The sequence below is a fragment of the Oncorhynchus gorbuscha genome, linkage group LG20 (assembly GCF_021184085.1).
Source record: "Oncorhynchus gorbuscha isolate QuinsamMale2020 ecotype Even-year linkage group LG20, OgorEven_v1.0, whole genome shotgun sequence".
In the NCBI taxonomy this organism is placed as follows: domain Eukaryota; kingdom Metazoa; phylum Chordata; class Actinopteri; order Salmoniformes; family Salmonidae; genus Oncorhynchus; species Oncorhynchus gorbuscha.
The window spans coordinates 22,321,764-22,347,317 of record NC_060192.1 but is presented as its reverse complement, the minus strand read 5'-3'; the positions used below and the strand labels follow the sequence as shown (position 1 = coordinate 22,347,317).

The window sequence follows — 25,554 nt, the reverse complement described above, 5'->3', positions numbered from 1 at the left end:
CTAGAAGCTGGGTCAGTCAGCAATCCTCCCCCTGAGCTTAGTGGGACGCTGGCTAACCTTTACACTGAGCTTCATTCAGTCACACAAGAGACTATGCATAGACACACTCGGCATTAATGGGCCCTGAACCTGCTGTCACTCTAAGTGAATCATTGCTGTGGTAAATAATAGTATTTGCTGTAAGCAAAATGTTATAAGGCTAAATCAAATGCGATTTTACACATTGATTGAGGTGCTACAGAGCTCTGTTTTGTGTTGACGTAGCCTTACCTGTTACTGTTTACAGAGTTGCCAGTTAACATGGGACTAGAATATTATCATCTAAGAAGGATGCTCCCTCTCTCTCTTTCTCCAAGCTTGAATCTCAATTTAGAGATGGCTACAGTATCCAATCTTTTATTTATCAGAAGAACAATATTGACAAACCCTCAGGGATAATGCTCAGTGGTGTTCGTGGCAGTAGCCATACACTGTTAATGTTTGTCTTCCTCCACAAGGTAGGGCTCCTTTCAAAACCAGCTACTACCTACAGTGCTGTTGGCGTTTATTTATTTACTATTTTGAACTGTTTTATTTATCTTGATAGAGCAGATGTCACCTAGTAAAAACACTAAAAACTCTCAACGACCATTTCAACTTTGGATGCTTTAGGGAAATGGTCAGCTAATGGTTTTGATGGTGTGTTAAAATGAATTATTTATCTAAAGCCATTGTTTTTGTTCCTTGGGAATTGGACACTTAGCATAGAAATACGTAGTACAGAGAGTGATTTAGGAGGGTTAATGCCATTCATTTATTTCAGCACTGTCACATAATTCCAAAGCCTTTACCCTCTTAGGATTCAAGTAATGACCTACTTCAGGCCAGGATACCAGACAAGTGGACCTTCATTACATAAGCATAAACATGACATACTGCAGCACCTTGGAAAATGTATCAACATGTTCCCCTAACTAAGGCAAACTGTTATGTCCACAAAGCCAGGTCTGAAGCAATGCTTATGCAAGTATCATGAAGGCCTAATGTGTGGGCTTCAACCTTCATCCTAAGGAGATATTCCTTTCCAATGCATGATTTAAACTCCAATAAATAATCCTCAAAGCCATACAAATCTAAATGGCAGTGTTCAAATACAAGATTGGAATGGCAACAGCAGCAGAAAATTCTACTTTGTCATAGCATACATACGCAGTGGTTGGACTACTACATTACAAGAGAAAATGTACTTATGGCTGAATGTACAGGCCAGATACTGGGTTAGTGTCCATTACAATATCATAATCATCAAAAATATATGGATCTTGAACAAGTGAGTGGAAAAACTGAAAATAGCTTAGAGGGTATAGGAATAAATACAGCTTTTTTAATACATAATAATATGTCATTATACTTGTAGGTATGGCATGTCTTAATATATAATATTATGTATGCGGATAGCTGTTATTCCTGTTTGGTACATGTGCTGATCTGGAGCAGTTGCACGGTCAGTCCTATACACTCATTAACCAAGATTTGAAGGGGCTTCAAAATCTCCCTAAATGACAGATACTATTTTATGATCAACAAGTATGATGCCAAGTGATACAAAACAGTGTTACCATACAGAAGCTGATCTAAAAATGATGCTTTACCCAATAGGAGGATATGTGATAGTATAAGACAGCCTATCATTGCCATTCTAATCCAATTGAATTGATCATACAGAGGTTTGTAAGACTGTAGCATGACAAATTGACTGTATATAGTAGTTGTCGTTTAGGGGAATGTGTGCCTACCAGGATACCCCGAGTCTTCAAAGCATCAGTGAATTGTTGGCTTGTGTTGAAAATGGGCTGTCGCTTTTTATCCTGTGTTTCAGGAGTATCTATAACCAGTGGATTGTCAGCTTGTGTTGTCAGGTTGTTTATCATTTTACCCCCAGTAAGTACTTGTAGGTCATTGATTGTTGTTGTCAGTGGGTCGTTGACTGTGGCTGTCGGTTGGTCATTGATCTATGGTGTGAAGCAGGAGATCTGTTGATGGCTTATTCTGTCATGTCTCTGAGTGGTACAGTATTCCCCTACAGTGCAATGGTACCGGGCTCACTTCCAGGGGTGGCCTTCTCTCTATGGTGGGGCCCGGCCCAGGCAAGGTGAGGTCGCTGGGGCTATAGGGGCAGACGGATATGCATTGCCGAGCTGTTGGGCCGGGCAGCGAGGATGTAGATGGCACTCTCCCTCAGGAAGTCATCCCAGCTCACTGGTCTGGTGATGGGAACAGAGAAGCGGTTAGGGAGCCATATCCTCTAAACTGAGGTCAACTACGGACACACACACACACACACACACACACACACACACACACACACACACACACACACACACACACACACACACACACACACACACACACACACACACACACACACACACACACACACACACACACACACACACACACACACACACACTCAAGCACGTATATGCCTGCAAACACACAATTATATTTATTATATACCTGTCATCTTTCTGAGTGCTCTCACTGCTGGAGCTGGCCGGGCTGCTGTCAGATATTGGGCCAACATGGCTAATACTGCAGCAGGAAAATAACACACAAGACAGATAGATTCACTATACGCTACAATAGGTGGCATTGAGTTTCCAACATGTCTGCCAAGGACAAGACACCCTTTAGCTTTGAAAAGCAATGAGTTTAATCTGTGAAGAGGTCAGGTAGAAATCTAATGCAAAACCACATTGAAAATATCTCAGTGGGTTATTGAGACCAAATGGCTTTCTTCCAGGCCACAGGCCAACTCATGAATTATTAAAGATAGAGGAAGAGACAGGCTCACGGTTTGCTCTGCATGTAAACCTCTTCGATGAAAGATGAATACTTGAACACTTTCTGCTACATCCTCAGTCTTGTTGCACGCTCTGGCTTAATAGTATGTATATATTATACACTGTGAGTAATCTCTATGAGCACCTTGTGGTCTTGTCTGACCTAAGAGGTGAATTAGAATGCATGCTCGGTCCTTGGCGTAGGGACCAGACCCTTTCACATCCACTTGGCCCCCTGTGTCTTCTTAAAGCTGACGAGGGTAGCCTTCTAGAGCTTCTCACAGGAGAACAAAAGTTTGCCCTTTGAACCCTCTGAGAGGACTGGATGTCTTATCCACAGCTCAAACCAACAGGGAGTCATCATATGAAGGGCTCTTTGTGTATAAGCAAGACATCTCAATTGTTCTTGGATTTTTATAGATCCCACCTGTAGTGTTTGCTCTATGATTCCTGTATTCCTCAGGTGGACTTTATCCTGGCCTTGGTGAGAGGGTGAGTGAAATTATGGGTGGAACTTCAAAAAGGAATAGGTCGTGTGAGATTACTTGTGGATTGAGGGCTTGGAGACGCTAAAGAGAAGACAAAATACCGATAACCCATGCAGTACTTTGTCACTTACCCACAATTCACAGGAGAACACAATCCAATGAGTCTGAAGGATGGGACATAAGGTGATAAGGCGGATGGAATGGTATGACATGACATATTACAATGAAGGAGGCCAGCACAGGGTAGTCCATTCACACAGTCACATGCACGCACGCACACACTGAATCAATCAGTGAATAATTGTGAATGAATCAGTACCTGAGAGAAAGTCTCCAATCACAGACAGTGCAATTATCCACACTGAGATGAGGAGCGGTGAGCGATAGAAATAAATAAATATTCTACTCAAAGAGGGTTCACTGTTTAATGAATTAGAATCAACTTTGTGCCGGTTGGCATTTATTGTCATGAATCTTGAACTGAAGGCAGCTCTGCAGAGTGGTCACCAGCTAGCACAGCCACAAAGTCATACAAATCTGATTTTAAACTTAACCTTAACCCTGACATTAACCGCACTGCTAACCCTAATGCCTAACCCTAACCTTAAACTACTACCAAACACTCAGTTCTGCCTCCAGGGCAATATTCTTGACAGTTTGACGTATGCATGACTTTCTCCATCAGAATTGTCATCAAACCCTCTATTTCAATGATTTATTTTCCCTAACCGTGCACCTGCATGCAAAGCAGAAAAGTACATTCCTCGGCTGCAACAGGGGAAATGAAACTGATGAAACCCCAGTAGTAAGCTTTAGTTCACACCTCTCAGGCACAGTCAATGACGTTTCTGCATCTCATGCCACGTTAAATTAAACATCTCTTTGTTAAGTGTTATTAGTTCTAGAGTATGAAGCGGATTAAAGAAGCTTGAGGAATTTTTCACATTACCTTGTACTGATTGAGTTCTATTTTCCCCTTGAGTAGAAGCTCCTGACTGTGAGTCTGTGACAGACATTTAAATAACTTCTCAACCTCATCTCCTGTGGATGGATGGTTATGGGCTCAACAGTGTTGTGCTCACCTCACATTGCAGGACTGGGACTCCTTGCTGAGCTTCTGAAACCAGGACTGCTGGGCCCAGCGGGTCTCTGCTCCTGTGACCACACCGTCTTTATCTAGGTCCAAACCCATGAACACTGACCGCACATGGTCCCGCTCCTTAGCACTCAACAGCCGCACCAAGGAGTTCTGGGAACAAAGGCATCCAGAGGATGAGAGTTTGTGTGTGTGTGTTGGAGTGTGTGTATGTGTCTATATGCACGTGTGTCAATGTGTAACACACCACACTTGAATGCCACAGATTTAGTGGGTTCTGATGGATTCTGGTACCTCTGTGCGGAACTTCTTGAGCACTTCCAGGGACTCGTGGTAGAGAAAGTCAGACCACTCGATCTGGCCCCTCTTCTCCGGGTCCAGGGCAGCGAATTGGGCCAACACCTCCTCCTCCTGTTCATCAGAGAGGTCCTTCTCAAACAGTTGCTTGGACACAAAGTGGCGGTACTGCAGCAGCTCATCTGACACCAGGCACGACTCTATACAGCAAGAGCAGTTCATCACAACACCCACAAATTAATCTCCACAAGCAGTGATCCAGATGCAATTAGTTTATGATTATTATTAATTTCACAAATCCCGAGAATGCCTGTCATTTATATCACACATTGCGATGGAAACCAGGCTGAAGCACAATGTGCAGTTTTATAGAAACCTGTAACAGACAATTGCTAAGAAATACATACAGTAACAAGAAGTTACAGAGACATATTGATTAGTTACTATGAACCTGTTGTCATGACGTTTCCCTGTTGGGTGAGGCTTATGCCCCTCCCATAAATACATTTTCTCCTATTCTCTCCACTCTACAGAATGGATTCTTGGAAATGCCTTTGTAAACATAGAGATTGTATGGTAACATCTACAAGTTGGGGAATGGAACAATATTTCTGTAATCCAACCAGTTGAAAGTGTCTGTTCATATTAAAGACTATGATAGAGAGCTGTTGTTTGGAACATTATTACAGATGACAGGACAACATAAATTGTATCTTAGAAAGTCTACACATTCTAGTTATCAGATTCACATGGAATTGTTGTGAAATTTAAATGTTTAAATATGAAACTATTTGTGAAAAGTTTAAATTTGAGCCTTCTAAATGAGAGAATTGTTTTCATAAGTAAACTATGCTCACACAGTGGCCACGCCCAAGTGAACAGACATTGGTTGGAGAGGGATGAAACACGCCCTCCTCTTCTCCAGTATAAAAGCCCCCGTGACCCAATTCACATAAGACTAAGAAAACCCCAGCGTGAGCTGTGGTTGCGAATGGTTGAATATCCACTCTACATAATGAAATTTATATAAGATTTACATCACGCGGAAGTGACAATCACCACGCTGGAAGGATGAATTTCTACTAGACCATCCAGAATACAGCGCAAGCTGATTATGGTAATTTGGTATGAACTTTAAACTCTTATTTACTAAAGAAGTGATACATCCTAGACGTCAAGTTATCAGCTGCAGCTGTAAATGTACGTGGCCTAGGAAAGGACAGACAATCTCCTGAGAACAACAGGGTACATCAATGAATTCGCTCTACAACACTATGACCAGAAAGATTCTTCAAAGGACAATGGCAATCTCTGCTGGGCAAACCAGTCTTCCATCTTCGACCCATCTATCGAAGCGCAGCTCAGAGTAAATATAATCATGCATTTTCCTTTTCCGAAAAGGCAGTAATTAGAAAGCATAAGATTCTGTATTTACAGTAGCATAGCTTCTCAAGGTCTGATAGAGACCCAATCCCCTTTGTCCCTCAGTCTTCCCGCTCTTTCATTCAAACCCAACCCCCTTTCTTTGTGTAACCAGCTGTCATATCAGTTTTATCCGCTAAGGACTTTTTCTTTTATGACATCATTAGTAATCGATGTATGATCTATCCTGTGTATATGGAATTCTGTGTGATTATTTAGGTTTATAGTAAATAAATAATTAAGCCAATTTTTGTATTGCTGATTCAACTTGTTAGCCAGGGTTCGTGCAGATAACCAATAATTTTACGACATTTAGATGAGACTGAATAAGGTGATGATTAATAATTAACTGCTATTGATATAAAAGATCTTCAGATCTTTAAGAGTTTATTCGGGAAGACAGCTGCTCTATAAACACTGTTCCGTGGTGCCCCAGGTTATTAACAAGTTAACTGTTGCATAGTTCGATCATGTAATCAATCAAACATTTGGTAATCAATTTGATAAAATATCCTGTCATATAATTTAATCAGTCAGAGACACGACATTGTGCATTACAAAAACAGAGAGCTTTGGCACCATTCTGTTCTCAGCAACCTTTTGCTTATGTGCTTAGAGGGTTGGCTCAGAGATGCTTGAAGTGAATGAGAACAACCTGTATACACAATGTACTGGGGGTATTGATCTATTAATCACTGTCTACAGTGCTATACCCAATAAAGCCTACTTGTCCCAGATAATGCAGATCTGACGGCTGTGTAATGTATTGTTTTCTAGAGGTGCAGCAGAAGCACCATGACATTATGGCTGACCAGGGATGATCTTGCACTGCTTGAAGGTTTCCATCAGGCTGTACATCTCCTCTTCAGTCAGGAGCAGGTTCACGTTGTCCTATGGGAGAAAGGGGCGAAGGTCACTATTAATGGGGAGAGATCTGATATAAACTCATGTAATATTATAACTCATGTCTGAAGCTAATTAAGTATGGGTCAGCCCAAAGTGTGCCCCGCTGCCCTCATATGCTCTCTAATGGAGCAAACCCTAATGGATTCATGTGCTGTGTGTCTAAATTCAGTTCAGGATGCATCAGAAATGATCCAGAATGCCTTTGTTTGCTTTTTATGCAGTTTCTCAGAAGCTATTTTTATAGACAAGTGTGTCAAGTGTGTACTAGATGGTTTGGAATAAACAACCATGGTAATAGGAAAATGTAAGCCCAGCAGCCATTTTACTACACTCCTTGGCAAGGGTGCAGTTCAGGTCGAACACACATTAAACCTTCGATTAAGTGAATTGTGTGCAGCTGGTGTGTGGAGGTTGCAAAGTTTCTCTACGCTGTCTATCTCTGATGAGCAAGTTGCGGGGAGGGAGTTGGAGGATGAGAATGACAGACTGTAATACTTGGGGTGGATAATTGGCCATGATATGTGAAATCTCTGGATAGCCCAGGGTTATGGAAATCAGGCCGTTTTGATTTCCAGTAGCATCACCTCTGAAAATGTATTTTGATTTTATGCACTAATATGGAGCTCAAAACAGGATATGAGTCCAAAACTAGGGCTTTGGCGGTGCTCTTTGCATTCTTGCTAACCCCTTAAAGGAATCAAATAAACAATAGTTCCAGGAAAGACAGGCGTATCCCTTAAATAGTTTATTCTTCACATGTATGCTAAAGAGTCCAAACTCTGCCTGCCAGATATCATGAAATAAACTCTTCCTATGTGCCACTGATTTGGAACTGTGGTGCTGTCAGAACAGGAGCACACCAGAAGAGGAGGGGGTGCAGGAGTGGTGAATCAAATCTGGGGGCTGCTGAAAATGGCCTGCTGGGTGACATTTGTACTTTTCCAGGATTTGCGTAAACACACTGCGTTCAACACGGGTCTGCAAATAAACCCATAAATGCGAGTGCATTGATCAGCTGTGTACCAGAGTCACTCACTCGATATCCACAGTGCTCAATCTCCTCAGCACGGGGATACTGCTGACTTCATGTTTGAAAGAGAGAAAGCTTTTCTGTATCTGTACGTCGTGGGATGTGTTGAGCTGGGTGTCTAGTTAAACACCACAACCCACTTTCTTGGTTTGTGTTTGTGTATTCTCTGGCAGGTTTGTTAAACTATTGCTCAAGATCAGTTCATGGTGAACAAAAAAAATCCCTTTTGAAATCCTCAGGGAGCATTACTAATCATAAGTGTCAACAATACAAATCAATTGGATGACGCGCACTAGTTGTTTCCGATTTATATTTTAGTCTCCCGAGTAATGCTTAAAGTTTTTTTTAAATGTATTTGTTCATCCACAGTCCAAACAAGTTGAAATACAGTAGGTTACTCTATCCTGAGCACGAGGGGGAGTTATAAATGATTATAAATGATTACAAGCTATTAATGATTATGTTTCAAAGACCCTTAAGCAACCACAATAAAATAATAGGGACAAGAGGGTGACTTTTTGGTCTCCTCGATATTGGAAAAGTCTAGTCAGTGGTGACGGCAGCACCAGCTCTCACCACCTCAGGCAAATCCCCAAGCCCCATGACTGTGGATGAGAGGAGATGTGAGAATGACACAACACCAACGCTGTGAAATTACATTTCAAAGGGGTCATTTTGGATGACTTTCCCAGGCGATAAAATAAATTAGTGTTTGTTTCTGAAGCTTCGACGACAGTTCTTAGAGCTCAACTCTTCATAGATGAAAAGGTGTATTTTTCTCACTGTCACTTTCATCTTCTTCCACTATCACGCTTCTCTTCACTTTCTGCCTCACACTCATACTGATTATGGGCCAGCGAGGAAGAAGTCAATTGGCCCTATCGATGTCCCTTCTCAAACTGCCTAAAAACGGCCTCTTTTGTACTCATCAATGTCTCTCAATCAGCTTCAACTCTCACAGTCTGCAAAAATACAGATGTAGGATCCTAATTTGAGCCAGTTCGCACCAGCAGGAAAATAATCTGTCAGCAACAGGAAATGTTCATTATCATGTGGATTATAATTATTTGACATTTTTTTGTACGATTTTATTACATTTTGCGTAAGGGAAAATCAAGTCTGAAATTTCAAAGTGAAAATTACAAACTTAAGAAGGCTTTTTTAATTCTCAAATACACTATAAGTAAATTATCCTGAAACAGACGGATCAAATTAATATCCTACATCAGTAAGATAAGCCCTCTACATTAGTCTGAAGAGCACTTTAGGAATCGCACCCTTACGCTGTCTATACTTTAATTGTACCATATTGCACATTGCTTCTCCAAAGATTAGTGGAGTGTCCTTCATGTTGAAGATAAGCTATTTAATTCATTATGAGATTAAGAATCTTGGCACGCGTTAAACATTTCCTCCAAATGATGTATTACTGTCTTTTTATAAACATACACTTGGGAAAGAGGATCTGTCTGGAAGTATAGTAAGAGAATACACTTATATACAGATGTGTGTGTGGGTGCAAGGTGTGTTCAGGTTCATAAAGTGTGTGTTGTTTAAAGTTGTGACTGTTATAGCAACAGTAGTGGGTATGCATCATACAAAGGTGAAATAGCAGTCTTTGTGGAGTGGTTGGTCTTTGTGAATAGCCAATAGGAGGTGATTATTGACTGAGTGACTGACGCAGTAGTAACAGCTCCAGCCTGTCGCGGTGTGAGCTGTCTCCCTCATCTCCTGCAGGAGTTCGGGACGCAGGTAGCCCATTTCACTCAGACAGCCATCATGGAAGACCCGTGTGCAGGTCCTGCAGGGAAACAGGTCGTCGGCCGTCCACACCTCACACACCTCACACATCTCATCGTTCACCGGCTGGGGAAAAGGCAAATCAGGTCATTGGGTTAAAGACCATACTCCTAAAGCATGAGGTGGGGGTTGAATCCTAAGTAGGAGACTTGTAAGTTCTGTTCCAAATCCACTAGCTGAAAGATCCATCTACTGTATATGTCTGAGAATCATATGAAGTCACATACTTATCCAGATGACTAAGTAGTATGGGCTGAAAAGAGGATTTTGAACCGATAACGTTAAAGTCATATCTACTTCACCAGAGAAAGATGAACTCGCGAATACCATTTTTATGTCTCTGAGTGCAGTATGAAGGAAGTTGCTAACTAGCGCTAGCATTCTTGCAGATAAGACTTCCAGTCATTGCGCTAAAGCTAGTTAGCATTGGCTCGCAAAACTACCTCTAACTTCCTTCATATTGGACACAGAGACCATACAAATGGTATCCATAAGTTCATCTAAGTAGGAAAGTATATAAAGGGTTTCATTGCCCAAATCCCAAAGCATCCATTCAACATATTTTCATAATCAAACTTTCATACCCACTCCATTAAGCTTCTCCATTAGGGTTTTAAATATAGAAATAATCCCCTGTGACACACCTCTCTCTCACAAAGACTGTCAGAAAGACGAGCTTTGAATCACATGTCACCATGTTGAAGGCTAGCTGTTCTCTCCTGAATGTTACAGTCTAGACAGGTTATTGGATTGATCAAACAGTGAATGCAAAGAATGTTGTGTCAATACCGCCATACACTCAAACAAATATGATTAAAGTGTAGATTCAAAGCTTAGAGTGCACTGTTTAATTTCATAGTAACGTGTCATTTTTGAGTCATCAGTTTAGTGTCTCTCTTTCAGGTGATTTCAGGTCCATCCCTCAGGACCATTCACAGGCAGAAGAATTATGACTGTCTACACAGTCAATATTATTCTAGTGGGAACTTATATCATAGCGCAGTCAGTCAGTCTCTTAGTATTAACCTCTAATACTGCTTTGACCTCAGGATGAAAAACGTTACTATCGTCACAGTCTTATGGACCTCATTAAACCTGGTCCCTTACAGGTGACTATAGCCAGGAGGAATCATACCTCCCCCATGCTCTATACTCAAACCTATTCCTAGAGACATAGTGGTCTATACTCTCATCACATTATGAAACAGATGTAACTCAACAGTTTCTAGCTATCTTGTCTGGTATCATTATGTGTGAGTCATCCTGTGTGAGGATTCTAACTACAGTTATCTGTAGAGAGCCTGATAGGAAAGGAGAAGTTTCTCTATTGATTTTACCCAATCATGAAGGAGGCTGAAATTGCCTGCCAATATCATAATCATATCTGGTTCCACCAAGACTTTGAGTACTTCCTTAATGACTAATCTACGAAAAACACAGCACTGCTCATTTTCCTCTCTTATGTGAAGTATCCTACAGCTCCAAACATGAACAATTTAATTTAAGGCTGATATATGTTATCTATTATCTTTTGTAACAAGTGTTATGTTCATCTATATAACTACAGCGACTGAAAAGACTGCAACACTTAACAAAGAGCTGCAGTTAGTTTCAGAATGTGTGGCAAGGAATAAGATAGTCCTAAATCTTTCAAAAACGAAAAGCGTTGTATTTGGGACAAATCGTTCACTAAACCCTAAACCTCAACTAAATCTTGTAATGAATAATGTGGAAATTGAGCAAGTTGAGGTGACTAAACGCTGGATTGTAAACTGTTAAACATATATATTGGTCAAAACATATTGATACAAGAGTTACTAAGATGGGGAGAAGTCCATTATCAACAAGGCAGGTCCTACAGGTCCTAGTTTTGTCGCACCTGAACTACTGTTCAGTTGTGTGGTCAGGTGCCACAAAGAGGGGCTTAGGAAAATTACAATTGGCTCAGAACAGGGCAGCACGGCTGGCACTTAAATGTACAAGGAGAGCTAAAAATGAATGATATGTCAATCTCTATTGGCTCAAAGTGGAGGAGAGACTGACTTCATCACTACTTGTTTTTGTAAGAAGTGTTGACATGCTGAATGCCCCGAGGTGTCTGTTTAAACTACTAGCACACAGCTCAGACAGCCATGCATACCCCACAAGACATGCCACCAGAGGTCTCTTCATAATCCCCAAGTCCAGAAGAGACTATGGGAGGCACACAGTACTACATAGAGCCATGACTACATGGTACTCTTTTCCACATCAGGTAACTGATGCAAGCAGTAGATAAAAATATAACTTATGGAACAGCATGGACTGTGAAGAGACACACACAAAGGTACAGACACACGCATACGCACACAAGCGCTAGCACACACACGCACACTGTAATATTGTTGTAAGGTGGTATTATACATTTTGTATTGTAGATATGTAGTGGTGTAATAATGTTAAATGATGTACTGTTTTATATTTTGTTTTATATGTACTGTAAGTGCCTTAATGGGTTTGGACCTCAGAAAGAGTAGCTGCTTCCGTGGCAACAGCTAATGGGGATCCTTAATAAATACAAATACAAATAACAATATTCTGTTGCTTCTACACTTTGGCCATCCGTTTCAATAACGCGGTCTACTTCCGGCGCCGACAGAGATGTTCGCTTCGCGTTCCTAGGAAACTATGCAGTATTTTGTTTTTTTTACGTGTTATTTCTTACATTGGAACCCCAGGTAATCTTAGGTTTCATTACATACAGTTGGGAGGAACTACTGAATATAAGAGCAACTTCAACTCACCATCATTACGACCAGGAATATGACTTTCCCGAAGCGGATCCTGTGTTCTGCCTTCCACCCAGGACAATGGATCGGATCCCAGCTGGCGACCCAAAACAATGACGTTGTAAAAGGGGCAAACGAAGCGGTCTTCTGGTCAGGCTCCGGAGACGGGCACATTGCGCACCACTCCCTAGCATACTACTCGCCAATTTCCAGTCTCTTGACAATAAGATTGATGAAATCTGAGCAAGGGTAGCATTCCAGAGAGACATCAGAGACTGTAACATTCTTTGCTTCACGGAAACATGGCTCACTCGAGAGACTCTATCGGAGTCGGTGCAGACAGCTGGTTTCTTCACGCATCGTGCTGACAGAAACAAGCATCTTTCTCGTAAGAAGAGGGGTGGGGGGGTATGCCTTATGATTAACGAGACGTGGTGTGATCATAACAACATACATGAACTCAAGTCCTTCTGTTCACCTGACTTAGAATGCGGTCAACATTTGATTGTGAGGAATTATCTACCAAGGGAATTCTCTCCGATGATAATCACAGCCGTATATATTCCCCCCCAAGCAGACACATCGATGGCCCTGAACAAACTTCATTTGACTCTATGTAAACTGGAAACCACATAACCTGAGGATGCATTCATTGTAGCTGGGGATTTTAACAAGGCTAATCTGAAAACAAGACTCCCTAAATTCTATCAGCATATCGATTGCGCAACCAGGGCTGGTAAAACCCTCGATCATTGTTATTCTAACTTCCGTGACGCATAGAAGGCCCTCCCCTGCCCTCCTTTCGGAAAAGCTGACCACGACTCCATTTCGTTGCTTCCAGCCTACAGACAGAGACTAAAACATGAAGCTCTCGCGCCCAGGTCTGTTCAACGCTGGTCCGACCAATCTGATTCTGACAATGACGAATACGCTGATTGGGTGAGCATTCATTAGAAAGTGCATTGACGATGTTATACCCACAGCAACGATTAAAACATTCCCAAACCAGAAACCGTGGATTGATGGCAGCATTCGCGCGAAACAGAAAGCGCGAACCACTGCTTTTAACCAGGGCAAGTTGACCGGAAACATGACGGAATACAAACAGTATAGCTATTCCCTCTGCAAGGCAATCAAACAAGCTAAGTGTCAGTATAGAGACAAAGTAGAGTCGCAATTCAACGGCTCAGACACAAGAGGTATGTGGCAGGGTCTACAGTCAATCATGGATTACAAAAAGAAAACCAGCCACGTCGCGGACCAGGGTGTCTTGCTCCCAGACAGACTAAATAACGTTTTTGCTCGCTTTGAGGACAATACAGTGCCACTGACACGGCCTGCTACCAAAACCTGCGGACTCTCCTTCACTGCAGCCGACATGAGTAAAACATTTAAACGTGTTAACCCTCGCAAGGCTGCAGGCCCAGACGGCATCCCCAGCTGCGTTCTCAGAGCATGCGCAAACCAGCTGGCTGGTGTGTTTACGGACATATTCAATCAATCCTTATCCCAGTCTGCTGTTCCCACATGCTTCAAGAGGGCCACCACTGTTCCTGTTCCCAAGAAAGCTAAGGTAACTGAGGTAAACGACTACCGCCACGTAGCACTCACTTCCGTCATCATGAAGTGCTTTGAGAGACTAGTCAAGGACCATACCACCTCCACCCTACCTGACACCCTAGACCCACTCCAATTTGCTTACCGCCCCAATAGGTCCACAGATGACGCAATTGCAACCACACTGCATACTGCCCTAACCCACCTGGACAAGAGGAATACCTATGTGAGAATGCTGTACATCGACTACAGCTCAGCATTTAACACCATAGTACCCTCCAAACTCGTCATCAAGCTCGAGACCCTGGGCCTCGACCCCGCCCTGTGCAACTGGGTACTGGACTTCCTGACGGGCCGTCCCCAGGTGGTGAGGGTAGGTAACAACATATCCACCCTGCTGATCCTCAACATTGGGGTCCCACAAGGGTGCGTTCTGAGCCCTCTCATGTACTCTCTGTTCACCCACGACTACATGGCCATACACGCCTCCAACTCGATCATCAAGTTTGCAGACGACACCACAGTGGTAGGCTTGATTACCAACAAAGACGAGACGGCCTACAGGGAGGAGGTGAGGGCCCCCGGTGTGTGGTGTCAGGAAAATAACCTCACACTCAACGTCAACAAAACAAAGGAGATGATTGTGGACTTCAGGAAACAGCAGAGGGAGCACCTCCCTATCCACATCGACGGGACAGTCCTGGAGAGGGTAGTAAGTTTTAAGTTCCTCGGCGTACACATCACGGACAAACTGAATTAGTCCACCCACACAGACAGCATTGTGAAGAAGGCGCAGCAGCGCCTCTTCAACCTCAGGAGGCTGAAGAAATTTGGCTTTTCACCAAAAGCACTCACAAACTTCTACAGATGCACAATCGAGAGCATCCTGTGGGGCTGTATCACCGCCGGCAACTGCTCCGCCTACAACCGTAAGGCTCTCTAGAGGGTAGTGAGGTTTGCACAACGCATCACCGGGGGCAGACTACCTGCCCTCCAGGACACCTACATTTACATTTACATTTAAGTCATTTAGCAGACGCTCTTATCCAGAGCGACTTACACCACCCGATGTCACAGGAAGGCCATAAAGATCATCAAGGACAACAACCACCCGAGCCACTGCCTGTTCACCCCGCTATCATCCAGAAGGCGAGGTCAGAACAGGTGCATCAAAGCAGGGGCCAAGAGACTGAAAAACAGCTTCTATCTCAAGGCCATCAGACTGTTAAACAGCCACCACTAACATTGAGTGGCTGCTGCCAACATACTGACTCAACTCCAGCCACTTTAATAATGGAAATTGATGTAAAAATGTATCACTAGCACTTTAAACAATGCCACTTTATATAATATAATGTTTACATACCCTACATTACTCTTCATATGTATATACTGTACTCGATACCATCCACTGCATCTTGCCTATGCCGTTCTGTACCATCACTCATTCATATATCTTTATGTACATATTCTTTATCCCCTTACACTTGTGTCTATAAGGTAGTCGTTGTGGAATTGTTAGGTTAGATTACTCATGGGTTATTACTGCATTGTCGGAACTAGAAGCACAAGCATTTCGCTACACTCGCATTAACATCTGTTAACCATGTGAATGTGACGAATAAAATGTGATTTGATTTGATGTGATAACGTCTTAATCTTAAAGAAAGGAGGACCAAGGCACTCTTCGTATAATTCATTAAAATGCCTTTTTTAGTATGGTATGTTCAATAGAAACAACGTTTTTTTTAAACCGACGCGTTTCGGCTGCATGGCCTTCGTCAGGAAGTCCCAAAGAGCACCTTCTATCTACCAAAATGGACTATTGTGGACCTTAGTAGCGCTTCCCTTCCTCCTCTTTATACGTCTTAATCTTAATGTTTTGTCTGCTCCTCTCTAGGCTGTCCCTGCAGCTGTAACATGTTATTCCTCACAACTGAAAATAGTCCACTCTCTGTTTTACTTTTTGTTTCTGATGAGCACCATTAGAGTGATTTAAAGCATAAAAACAATCTCAATCCTCTCTGAGAGTCCTATTATAAAAGTCTGCTCTTCCTAATAGCCACAAGCGACTAATTGGTCATCTGGTCCAGGCCTGAACCCCGCCCCCGTCTCTGACCACTTCAGGACCCCTATTAGTCATGGTGACCCTGGGATGTGAGGCAGAGGCCAAGGCCTCCTCATAGAGACAGCTTGAGCACCTGCCCACACAACAGCATTCTCTCTATGAAGAGCACTTAGACGCCAACACAAAGGCTCTACCGTAGAGTAGAGAGAAAATAGCTGCTGTGACAAAAGCATACATCAAACACACATTATCTCACCTATGGGGGGAAATACTAAAGACTCAGCATACTTAACAGATGTTTAGGTCTCTTTTCAGTCTAAACATCCTAACTCAACTGGATTTCACGGAGATAAGTCTGCAGTTGCCATGGTAATTCCTTCTGACACATATCTTAAAAATTCAGGGGTTTAAAGAACAAAGTAAACCCTTTATTGTACTGTATCCCACACAATCTTACCTGCTCTCTCTGTCCCAGTGCTATCTCCATAGGCTGGTCAACGTTGGCATCTCTCTTGGGACGTACAAATGCAGTTGGGGTGAGCTGATTGCCGGTCTTGTCCAGATCCTCAGGCTCCACCCCCTTCCCGTCCCGTAACCTATTCCAGGCCTCCTGGTTGACCTTACACTCGTCCCTGGTGGGGGCCGAAGTTGCAGCCTGCTGGGAGGTCCCTGAGGGCCCCGCTTTGCTGTCTGCCTCTCTGTGCTCTGCCTCCTCCTTCTCCTCCAGGTTGGGTGGTGGCGAGGCTTCAGTCGGCCCCTCTCTTTCCTCTTTGGATCCTTCCTCCTGGTTTGTTGTGGATGGGGCACGTTCCTTTACCCCTTCCTGAAAGGCAGAGACGACCGAGGTGCATTTCTGCACCTTCTCCACCTGATGCTTCTTAGACATGAGCACTCCCATGACTACAGAGAGAGAGAGAGAGAGAGAGAGAGAGAGAGAGAGAGAGAGAGAGAGAGAGAGAGAGAGAGAGAGAGAGAGAGAGAGAGAGAGAGAGAGAGAGAGAGAGACTCATTGCTGTGTGCATGGCATACCTTTTGTTTGAGAGATATGGCTAATTGGACTTGCCATTTTATCAAGCGTTACGATTAATGTGATATGTTGACCAACTTTGTGTGCGTGTGCTTAATGGTTCAATTCTCATGTACAGTTACACATCCCCCTGGACTGGTTGAACTAAAGTTGTTTCCATGTCATTTCAACATGGACTAGACGTTGAATTGACGTCTGTGCCTTGTGGGATCATGATCTATCACCAGACTGAGCTCAGCCATTCCTGGTCCTGGATTGCCACCATTAATGCTCATCAATCACATTAAATTACTTTAGATATGAGCATTAAACATAAATCAACAAATAAAATGAATGGGAAGAGTAGAACAAAACACAGTAATCTTCAGTGGCTCCTGTAACAAACAAAGAACTACTTTCACTTATTCCACTCGGCTCATTCGAGACCATGAATTCCGTTATTGAAAAGGGGGCTGTTGGGGATTCAAGTTGATTACATGGTACTTAGAGGACACGTGTCGCGATCTGAAATGCAATCTCATCCAGCCACGCTCCAGATAAGTGGTTGTGTGAAATCCAATCCCATTCATCTAGAGCACCATCGGAGTGCTTCCCTGCCTCTGTCCTGTCCTCTCTTTCTCAGTTAGCTCTAATATGACTACAGCTTTGAGACTTCTGTGCGTGGGCCTTTTTTGGTATATTATTGAATCTTGCTCAATGACAGGATTTGGAGGATAGGACACTCTTCCCAAACACCCATCGGCCTTTACTGCCTTTGCTGGTACAGCCTCTTTCTGTGGACCTCCTGAAACTAGCAGCTCAGACAGATGGACGGGTGGACAGTCAGACTGACAGACAGGGAGCAGGGGGACATAGTGTGAACACAAGCTCATCAAAGTCTTTTGAGTGCCAGGAGGAGATGATTATGCTGCTCTAATTAATCTCAGCCAGTGATGTGTCCATCCTCCTACAGAGTGTTGAGGTGACGGGGGACGGGTGACACATCAGACAGACAGACACAGTAATGAGGCTCTATGATAGACGATCTAACAGGGCATCCGAGGAGAACCACAGGAAGGCCACAGTCAAGCTCCACTAGAGGCCATCCCTGGCTGACCAGACCTGGCACAAACACACTTCCATATCCTGACTAAAAGGGCCTGGAACCCCCTGATAGACATAAGACATTGTCCACCTTTCATTACGTAACATCCTCCCATGGAGATGGAGCTGGAGCCTCTGCTGCTCACAGAGAGACTGAGCAGTGTAGGAGACCTCACCGTTTTGAGGTTATCTTGTGAATTTTAAATGAGGGCCTTATTTATTGTTCTTCTGTGGGCAAGTCAAAGCTGACACACATGGGTCAGTGCTTTGCACACTGATGTAATAAAGGGAATTTAGAAATATGCCACTGGTTATCTAGCAGGTCATCTAACCCAAAGCCTTTGCCATGAAACTATCAAAAGTGCATAACATTTGAACATTATACTTCCCCTCACACTTGACTGGTGTTCTCATTAGAGTATCTTACACTAATCTTACCTCAGAAGACACTCAGAATGTGAGAATTCATAGATGTGAAAACTGTATTTATTTACAAACAGGACTAAAGACTGAACATGTCTGGAGGGTGGCAAACAACTATATTTTGGCCCACATACTACAACGCAGGCTAAATCCATAGAAATGAGGAGGAGTGCTGTGGTTCCCTCGGGCTGTGTGTTCACAAGCTTCCTACAGGAGCAGCTGCCTGTGCTGCTCTGCACAGAAGGTTGAACCACTCTGAATGATTTAAATGCCCCTGGATAAAAATAAGAAGTAGATGGGGAGGAAAACATAGCCACTCCTTGGGACAGGACTTGATGCATGGCAGGACTTGATGCAATCCCATTCTGAACAAGCTCCACCGCAACAGTCTGGATATTCTCCCACTAGGTCTCGAGATACTGTATGGGCGGAATTCTAGGCACTTTTATGGGCACTTGTATCTTTCCTATTGTTGCATATAACAAGACTCGTAAAGCCTATGGTGAACTGGGTACATAGTGTAACACAGCAGGAATAATGATTGTGCAGTGCTTTTGGCAGAGCTACAGCAAATAGAATTTGCACAAGCTAAATGAGAGCACTTTCACGTAGAGTGTTAAAAGTCTGAATATATTTGTGTTGCCTATAGAAACATTTGAATCAGTTTTATCAGCTTGTCAGCTTTAACAAAGACATCTGGGTTTTCTCTATGAAGCAAAGCACCCAATGGTGGTGAACAGGATAGCTGGAGCTCACAGCACTGTCTTGGGCATATATAATGAAATATTGATACTTTTGGAGGAAGATGGCACCATGGTGCTCTTTAAATCCCCCTGATCTAGCTCTTGCTCCCAGTAATCATTTTTGTAGGCTCTCTACACTCCACTGGTCAGACATGATTTATGAGAACGAGACCATGTCTGGCATTTCCAGCCCTGCTCAGAGCCCACTGAAGGGAAGTGATACAATGAACAGTACCATAATTCACCAACACAACACTGTGCACTGATGAAAGTCAGTCAATTTGATTTGACATTTATTTTGTACGTTTCATGGATAATACCCCCCCAAAATACTTGAAGTCCTTGGTGTAATAGAGAATCTATTTTTGTCCCGCAGAGACGACATTTTGGCACAGGCAGAGCGTATGCAAAACAGGACATTAATCTTGGGTTGGAATTAGAATGGGTTGGCTCCTGTGAGCCTTGTAAAACAGTGTATTAGGACACCTTGGTTGTCCATTAGTATTCTGTCAGACACCTCGTCGGCACAGGTGTCCCTGAGGAATGTCATCCACGTTAAGCTCCTACAATGGCGATCTTTTATCCTGCATTATGCAAACTGGTGGATTTAAGAGAATATGTTTGATCTAGACTTTTGTACAGGCTTTTCCCAACAGACAGTTGATGATCATAAAGAACAGCTCTAGTTTCTGTATTGAACCCAGTTTGACAGTAGGGGTTAAGGTGCTGGGTCTGATTACAGAGTTGGTTGTCCATGTCCATATGTGCAGATTAGAATCCCAACCAGTCCTCCTTTTCATGCCGGGATTGTGGGGGGATATTAATTGAATGGGGGTGCCACATAGCATTCCTGTTCATGGGAATGAATCCCATTTAGCCAAGGATCTCATCCATGGACCCGCAGAGCAAAGACCTGGAACTAATTACACTAACAAGTTCCACCAGGCCAGGCCTTCACCAGTGAGCAGAATTGTAAACACAAATACAAGCACACACAAAACAACTACGCACACACACAAAACCACCACACACACACAAAACAACCACACACACACACACAAAAACCACCCAAAAAAAAATACAAAACAACCATACACACACAAAATAACCACACACACACACACACTGGTAAACAGGTAAAGCTCTGCCTTATCTCAGTTCACTGGTCACGATGGCAACACCCATCCGTAGCACGCGCTCCAGCAGGTGTATCTCACTGATCATCCCTAAAGCCAACACCTCATTTGGCCGCACTGGAACGAATTGCAAAAATCGCTGAAGTTGGAGACTTTTATCTCCCTCACCAACTTCAAACATCTGCTATCTGAGCAGCTAACCGATCGCTGCAGCTGTACATAGTCTATCGGTAAATAGCCCACCCATTTTTACCTACCTCATCCTCATACAGTTTGTATTTATTTACTTTTCTGCTCTTTTGCACACCAATATCTCTACCTGTACATGACCATCTGATCATTTATCACTCCAGTGTTAATCTGCACAATTGTAATTATTCGCCTACCTCCTCATGCCTTTTGCACACAATGTATATAGACTCCCCTTTTTTTCTACTGTGTTATTGACTTGTTAATTGTTTACTCCATGTGTAACTCTGTGTTGTCTGTTCACACTGCTATGCTTGATCTTGGCCAGGTCGCAGTTGCAAATGAGAACTTGTTCTCAACTAGCCTACCTGGTTAAATAAAGGTGAAATAAAAAATCAAATAAAAACATACACAAAAATGCCTGAGACAAAATCTCCCTGACCTGCTGGGATTCCATATCTCTGGTACACCGAGAACACAGAAGCGCCTGGAAGTGGAGGAATTTAATTCTAAATGCATCCTTAGAGAGGAGTCCCCATGTTGGCATTCACAGGCTGCCAGGCAAACTGAGAGGCTGTGCCAGTGCCAGCCAATACACTGAGGCTGAGAGAAGCTGACAATGGGCACTGTGCAAAAGGCAGGAGATCTGTCACAGGCTGGGGAGCAGGACTCAGTCCAGGGCACTAGGATTCCCCAGGCACAGGGCCTGTGTTTACCAAAGGATTAGCCCAGGATGGGATACACAGGCTGTAGTAGTACTGAACCAAAGGTAGGTTGAACCACCCAACGAGAGGTTATAATGCATGACATAATCATGTGTGGCTAGGATCCGCACCCGTCTCAGAGCTGACCTTGATTGCCTGCAAAACGGTCTAATGCCAAGCCTCCATTACACACCCGCAAATGTGCGTGTCACCCTGGTTGCACATAAAGAAATGCGAGGAACTTCATGACACTAGATCACTAAATCCCGCCTATGAATGTTCATTTTAAAACACAGCCATCAATAATTGTCTGCTAAAGAAAAATTCTATAGCTGCTGCAATAACCCCAGATTCGATTCGAGCCTTGTCATCCTTGACGCATCAATCAAAAAGTCTTTGGAAATGCAACTGTGAAACGTTGTGTTATCTAACAATGTTGCTGTTAATCTCTGTCATATTGAAAATATAAATAAACGGAATTTACCTGAGATAAAAATCGGACAACTCTCCACCGTGACTTGAGAATTCTTTTTTTCTTGTGCCTCACGCACGACTACCCAGCATTGCAAGGCTTCGATTGAATGAAAAGTAGGCGATGTGCGGGTTTAGCTTACTCGTGTTTCTTTACCACAATGCATTGAATGGTATTTTATGTATGCGTGACACTCACTCAAATAGCCTCACTTACAAATCTATAGTGCAAATGTGATCGAAATAACCTATAGCATAGGTGATACGAGTGATGCGAGTCCGTCAAAAAGATTGCGTGGACAGCTCCAGTGCTGAAATCTCTTCCTTGTCACTTGCGCGCGTGGAGAGCTACAGGGAAACTCTGTCGAAAATGCAGCCGTATGTATGCACAGCACAGTTAAAGCGAGACCGAAGTTGAACAATGAAGCAATGTTATTCACTATTCGGACCCACACTAACAACGAGCCTTGCTAGTCAGTCAATCGAAAGTATTGAGGAACTAGATAACTTGCAGGCTACTCAATCTAAAATGTTATCTTCTTGATTGGCCGGGGACCAGATAAAAAAACCTGCTTGTGCCAGAATACACTAATAACCAATAACCTCCCAGAAAAGTTGAAACGTCATATATGGGAGTGTTGAGGCTTTTACAGCCCCACTCAAACCTCTCATGAATCAATATCATCATCGCAGACAGCATCATGATTCAATATAGAGATCTAATGGGAGCCTATGGTAAAATTTAAGTTCAGGCATCTTGCAAATGCATTGAAAATTATACTTTGATATATTAAATTACAGCCAGTCACATTTAAACTGAGAGGTGAGAGAGGTGATTGAAAATAAATGGGAGTATGGCATAATATCATATCTAATTTGATTTTGCCTACTTAACCTTACAAACATTGACTTTGTAAACATTGACTTTACAAACATTGCCCTTTCTATCTGTTCAAATATGTTTAATCTGTACTCTGTACTATAGAGGGGGATATAGTCTCTAGCACCTCCCAGTGTGTGGTTCCAGTGCATGATGGGTTAAATGTAGGCAGAGCCATACATTATTGATGTAGAGGTGAATGCATAGTGACCCATAGGTGTCTGGGGGCTGGCCCTCTCCAGACAGAGCCAGGAGAAGGGAGGAATACTCCGCTTTGTGTAACACACAAAACTTGACCCCTCAGCTAACCCCCCAGTGTCTCTTTGTCCCTTACGTCCATCTCGGGATTTGTCATGAATAAGATATATCTATTTATTGTATTTTGAATTCCTTACCTGTTTCCATTGTTGTTGCAGACTCTCCACCAGTAAAATAGTAAACACACTTTCTAAAATATCAAAAGGTAGAGTTCTCATGAAGGTGGGACACCAAAATTGTGCAATGTTGAAGTTTTGCTTATAACAATAACAATTTTGTTTTCTGCATATCCGAGTTCCAGATTAGGTCTTGTTACACAGTAAACGTTATGTATTGATGTTCAATTCACTGTCTTAGATTGTCTGTAATATTCATGCCTGTGCACTTTGAGGTCAAAATAAAATGACTCATCATCTTGCAGAGGAGAGACAGCGGAGGAGTTTGAAAGTTCATCAATTATTCTATTGGTCTCACATGAATGTGGTCTTTTAATGAAGATAAACGGAACAGGTCGCGCTAGGTTTGAAGACAGGTGAGAAATCAAAACCCTTTACATTGACTTTTCTACCAAGAGGCAGGGTGTGTCACAATATCCTCTCCACTTCCCTTGGCATCCATACCCTCCATGTGAATGGTGATGGTTGCAGTGCCTTATGGTCAAGCCAGGATTGATCTATCTCTCTGTGTGTGTGTGTGTGTGTGTGTGTGTGTGGCGTAGGTGTGTGTGTGCTTCCCTTTTCTTATACAGAACCTCAACTAAAGTATGAACCTTTAAAATACCTTTAATTTGTTTCAGTGTCCTTGCCTTCTGTGATCCTTGTGACTTTGTCATTGTCCCAATGTAGACTACATTTCCTGAATGACTGACTGCTCAGGATTCAAACCAACAGAATGAAAAGCACATCAGCAGGCATTCTGTGCTTTGACATGAAACTCTCTCTCTCTCTGTCTCTCTCTCTCTTTCTCTCTCTCTGTCTCTCTTGCTCGCTCCCTCTCTCACATGCTCCCCACCCCCTCTCTCAAAACACATCAATATATAAAGCCTAGTCCAAAATATCTTACATATCAAACAACCAGAAAATAGTCTAGGGGATAAATACAGGGTGTCTTAGTCTACAGATTAACCAAATGGAAATGTGAGAAGAAAAAGGTTGAGAGCTGCTTGAGGATATGAAGTAATTCAATGCTTTTCTTCTGTAGTATACCATGTAATAAATAGCAAATAACTAGAGCGCAAAGACATTCGGACGTATTACACTGTAGCCTGAAGCCTCACACTAAATTCTTCAGCAGCTCAGTCATCCGTTACAGACCTTGCAGAGAAAAAACGAACATCTGTGGCATAGAGTTTGAACAGAGCAAGGAGTCTGGGTAACCAGGCAAATTACACTGTCGCTAAGGTGATCATTTAGTATCCCCTTTTTTTGTTCAAGCTAGGCTGTTGAATTAGTGTAACTGATATGCCCACAGTCTCTCCTCATTACAAGAGAAGTCTTACTGTATCTGTATTTTCTATTTAGTCACGCCCATAACAGATGACAGAACGCTATCTATCAGGTGAGTCGAGGTATTTTCTCTTTGTTTCATCATTCAGAAAAGTTTCACACAGTGTATTCTTAATCAATTCCGGTCACACTGCCAAACACAGTGCCTGTCATAAAATACTATGGAATGTTTATTTAAATATTGATAAAAACGTTTTTTTTTTTCAGAGAAAATGGAAAAAAGGACATTACAGTCTATTGGTATTCAATGCAGCTCCCATCAGTGGCCTATCAAAACTCACTAATAGACTGAACAGTGAGGGTAGAACTTATTTAGATTTGACAACCCAGCATGATCTCATTTAGCCTTACATGATTCAATCATTTAACCTGATGCTGTACAGTGTAATACTTTATAAACACTTGAAGTGTAATGCTTCACTGTGCAGAGAGATTTACAGCCCAGTGCTGCTGAGGAGGAGCTCTCTTCTATTTTTAAAAATCTTCAAATAGCTACAATTGAATATTCAGGTAGAGCAGGGGTTTACACAAATAGATATATCTCTATGGGTTAACACCCCTCCAAAAATAATCTCACCCAGAATTGGTAGCATCCTTGACCTACGCATGATTGACCCTGGAATGTCTCTCATTCTCTATGAGATGACCCAGATTAGAATGGAGGAGGCTAAATGTTAAACTGTCCCTCATTGTTAGATGGGGTTTCATTTATAAACTTAAAGGGAAAATCCACTCAAAAACTATATATTATGCAAAAAGTCAAATATCTTGAAAACTTGACTGCTGACATGCAACATTTTTTGGGACTGTATCAACAGTGGACAAAAAAAATGAGTTTTTGAGTGGATTTTCCCTTTTTCCCTAGCTGTGCACATAGCGAT

General features: G+C 42.6%; 1 protein-coding gene across 1 annotated transcript; it reads right to left on the bottom strand.

The window, feature by feature from the left end:
* Window positions 1-771: 771 nt before the first annotated feature.
* LOC124007517 (PHD finger protein 24-like) lies at window positions 772-22,545 on the bottom strand. Its single transcript, XM_046318153.1, has 8 exons — window positions 22,044-22,545; window positions 16,712-17,154; window positions 9,742-9,927; window positions 6,938-7,016; window positions 4,701-4,903; window positions 4,393-4,559; window positions 2,497-2,571; window positions 772-2,243 (listed from the first exon to the last, which is right to left on the bottom strand). The coding sequence occupies exons 2-8, from the start codon at window positions 17,150-17,152 to the stop codon at window positions 2,147-2,149; spliced, it is 1,248 nt and encodes a 415-aa protein (XP_046174109.1). The 5' UTR covers window positions 17,153-17,154; window positions 22,044-22,545; the 3' UTR covers window positions 772-2,146.
* Between the last annotated feature and the right edge of the window lie 3,009 nt (window positions 22,546-25,554).

What these genes read in the sequence shown, in the direction of transcription:
- LOC124007517 (XM_046318153.1), bottom strand. Translation starts at nt 17,152, where the DNA reads ATGGGAGTGCTCATGTCTAAGAAGCATCAGGTGGAGAAGGTGCAGAAA. An exon ending in GCTGGAGCTGTTACTACTGC is followed by an intron (nt 7,017 to 9,741) that starts GTCAGTCACTCA and finishes TTTCTCCCATAG; the next exon opens with GACAACGTGAACCTGCTCCT. An exon ending in TCAAGAAGTTCCGCACAGAG is followed by an intron (nt 4,560 to 4,700) that starts GTACCAGAATCC and finishes CTTTGTTCCCAG; the next exon opens with AACTCCTTGGTGCGGCTGTT.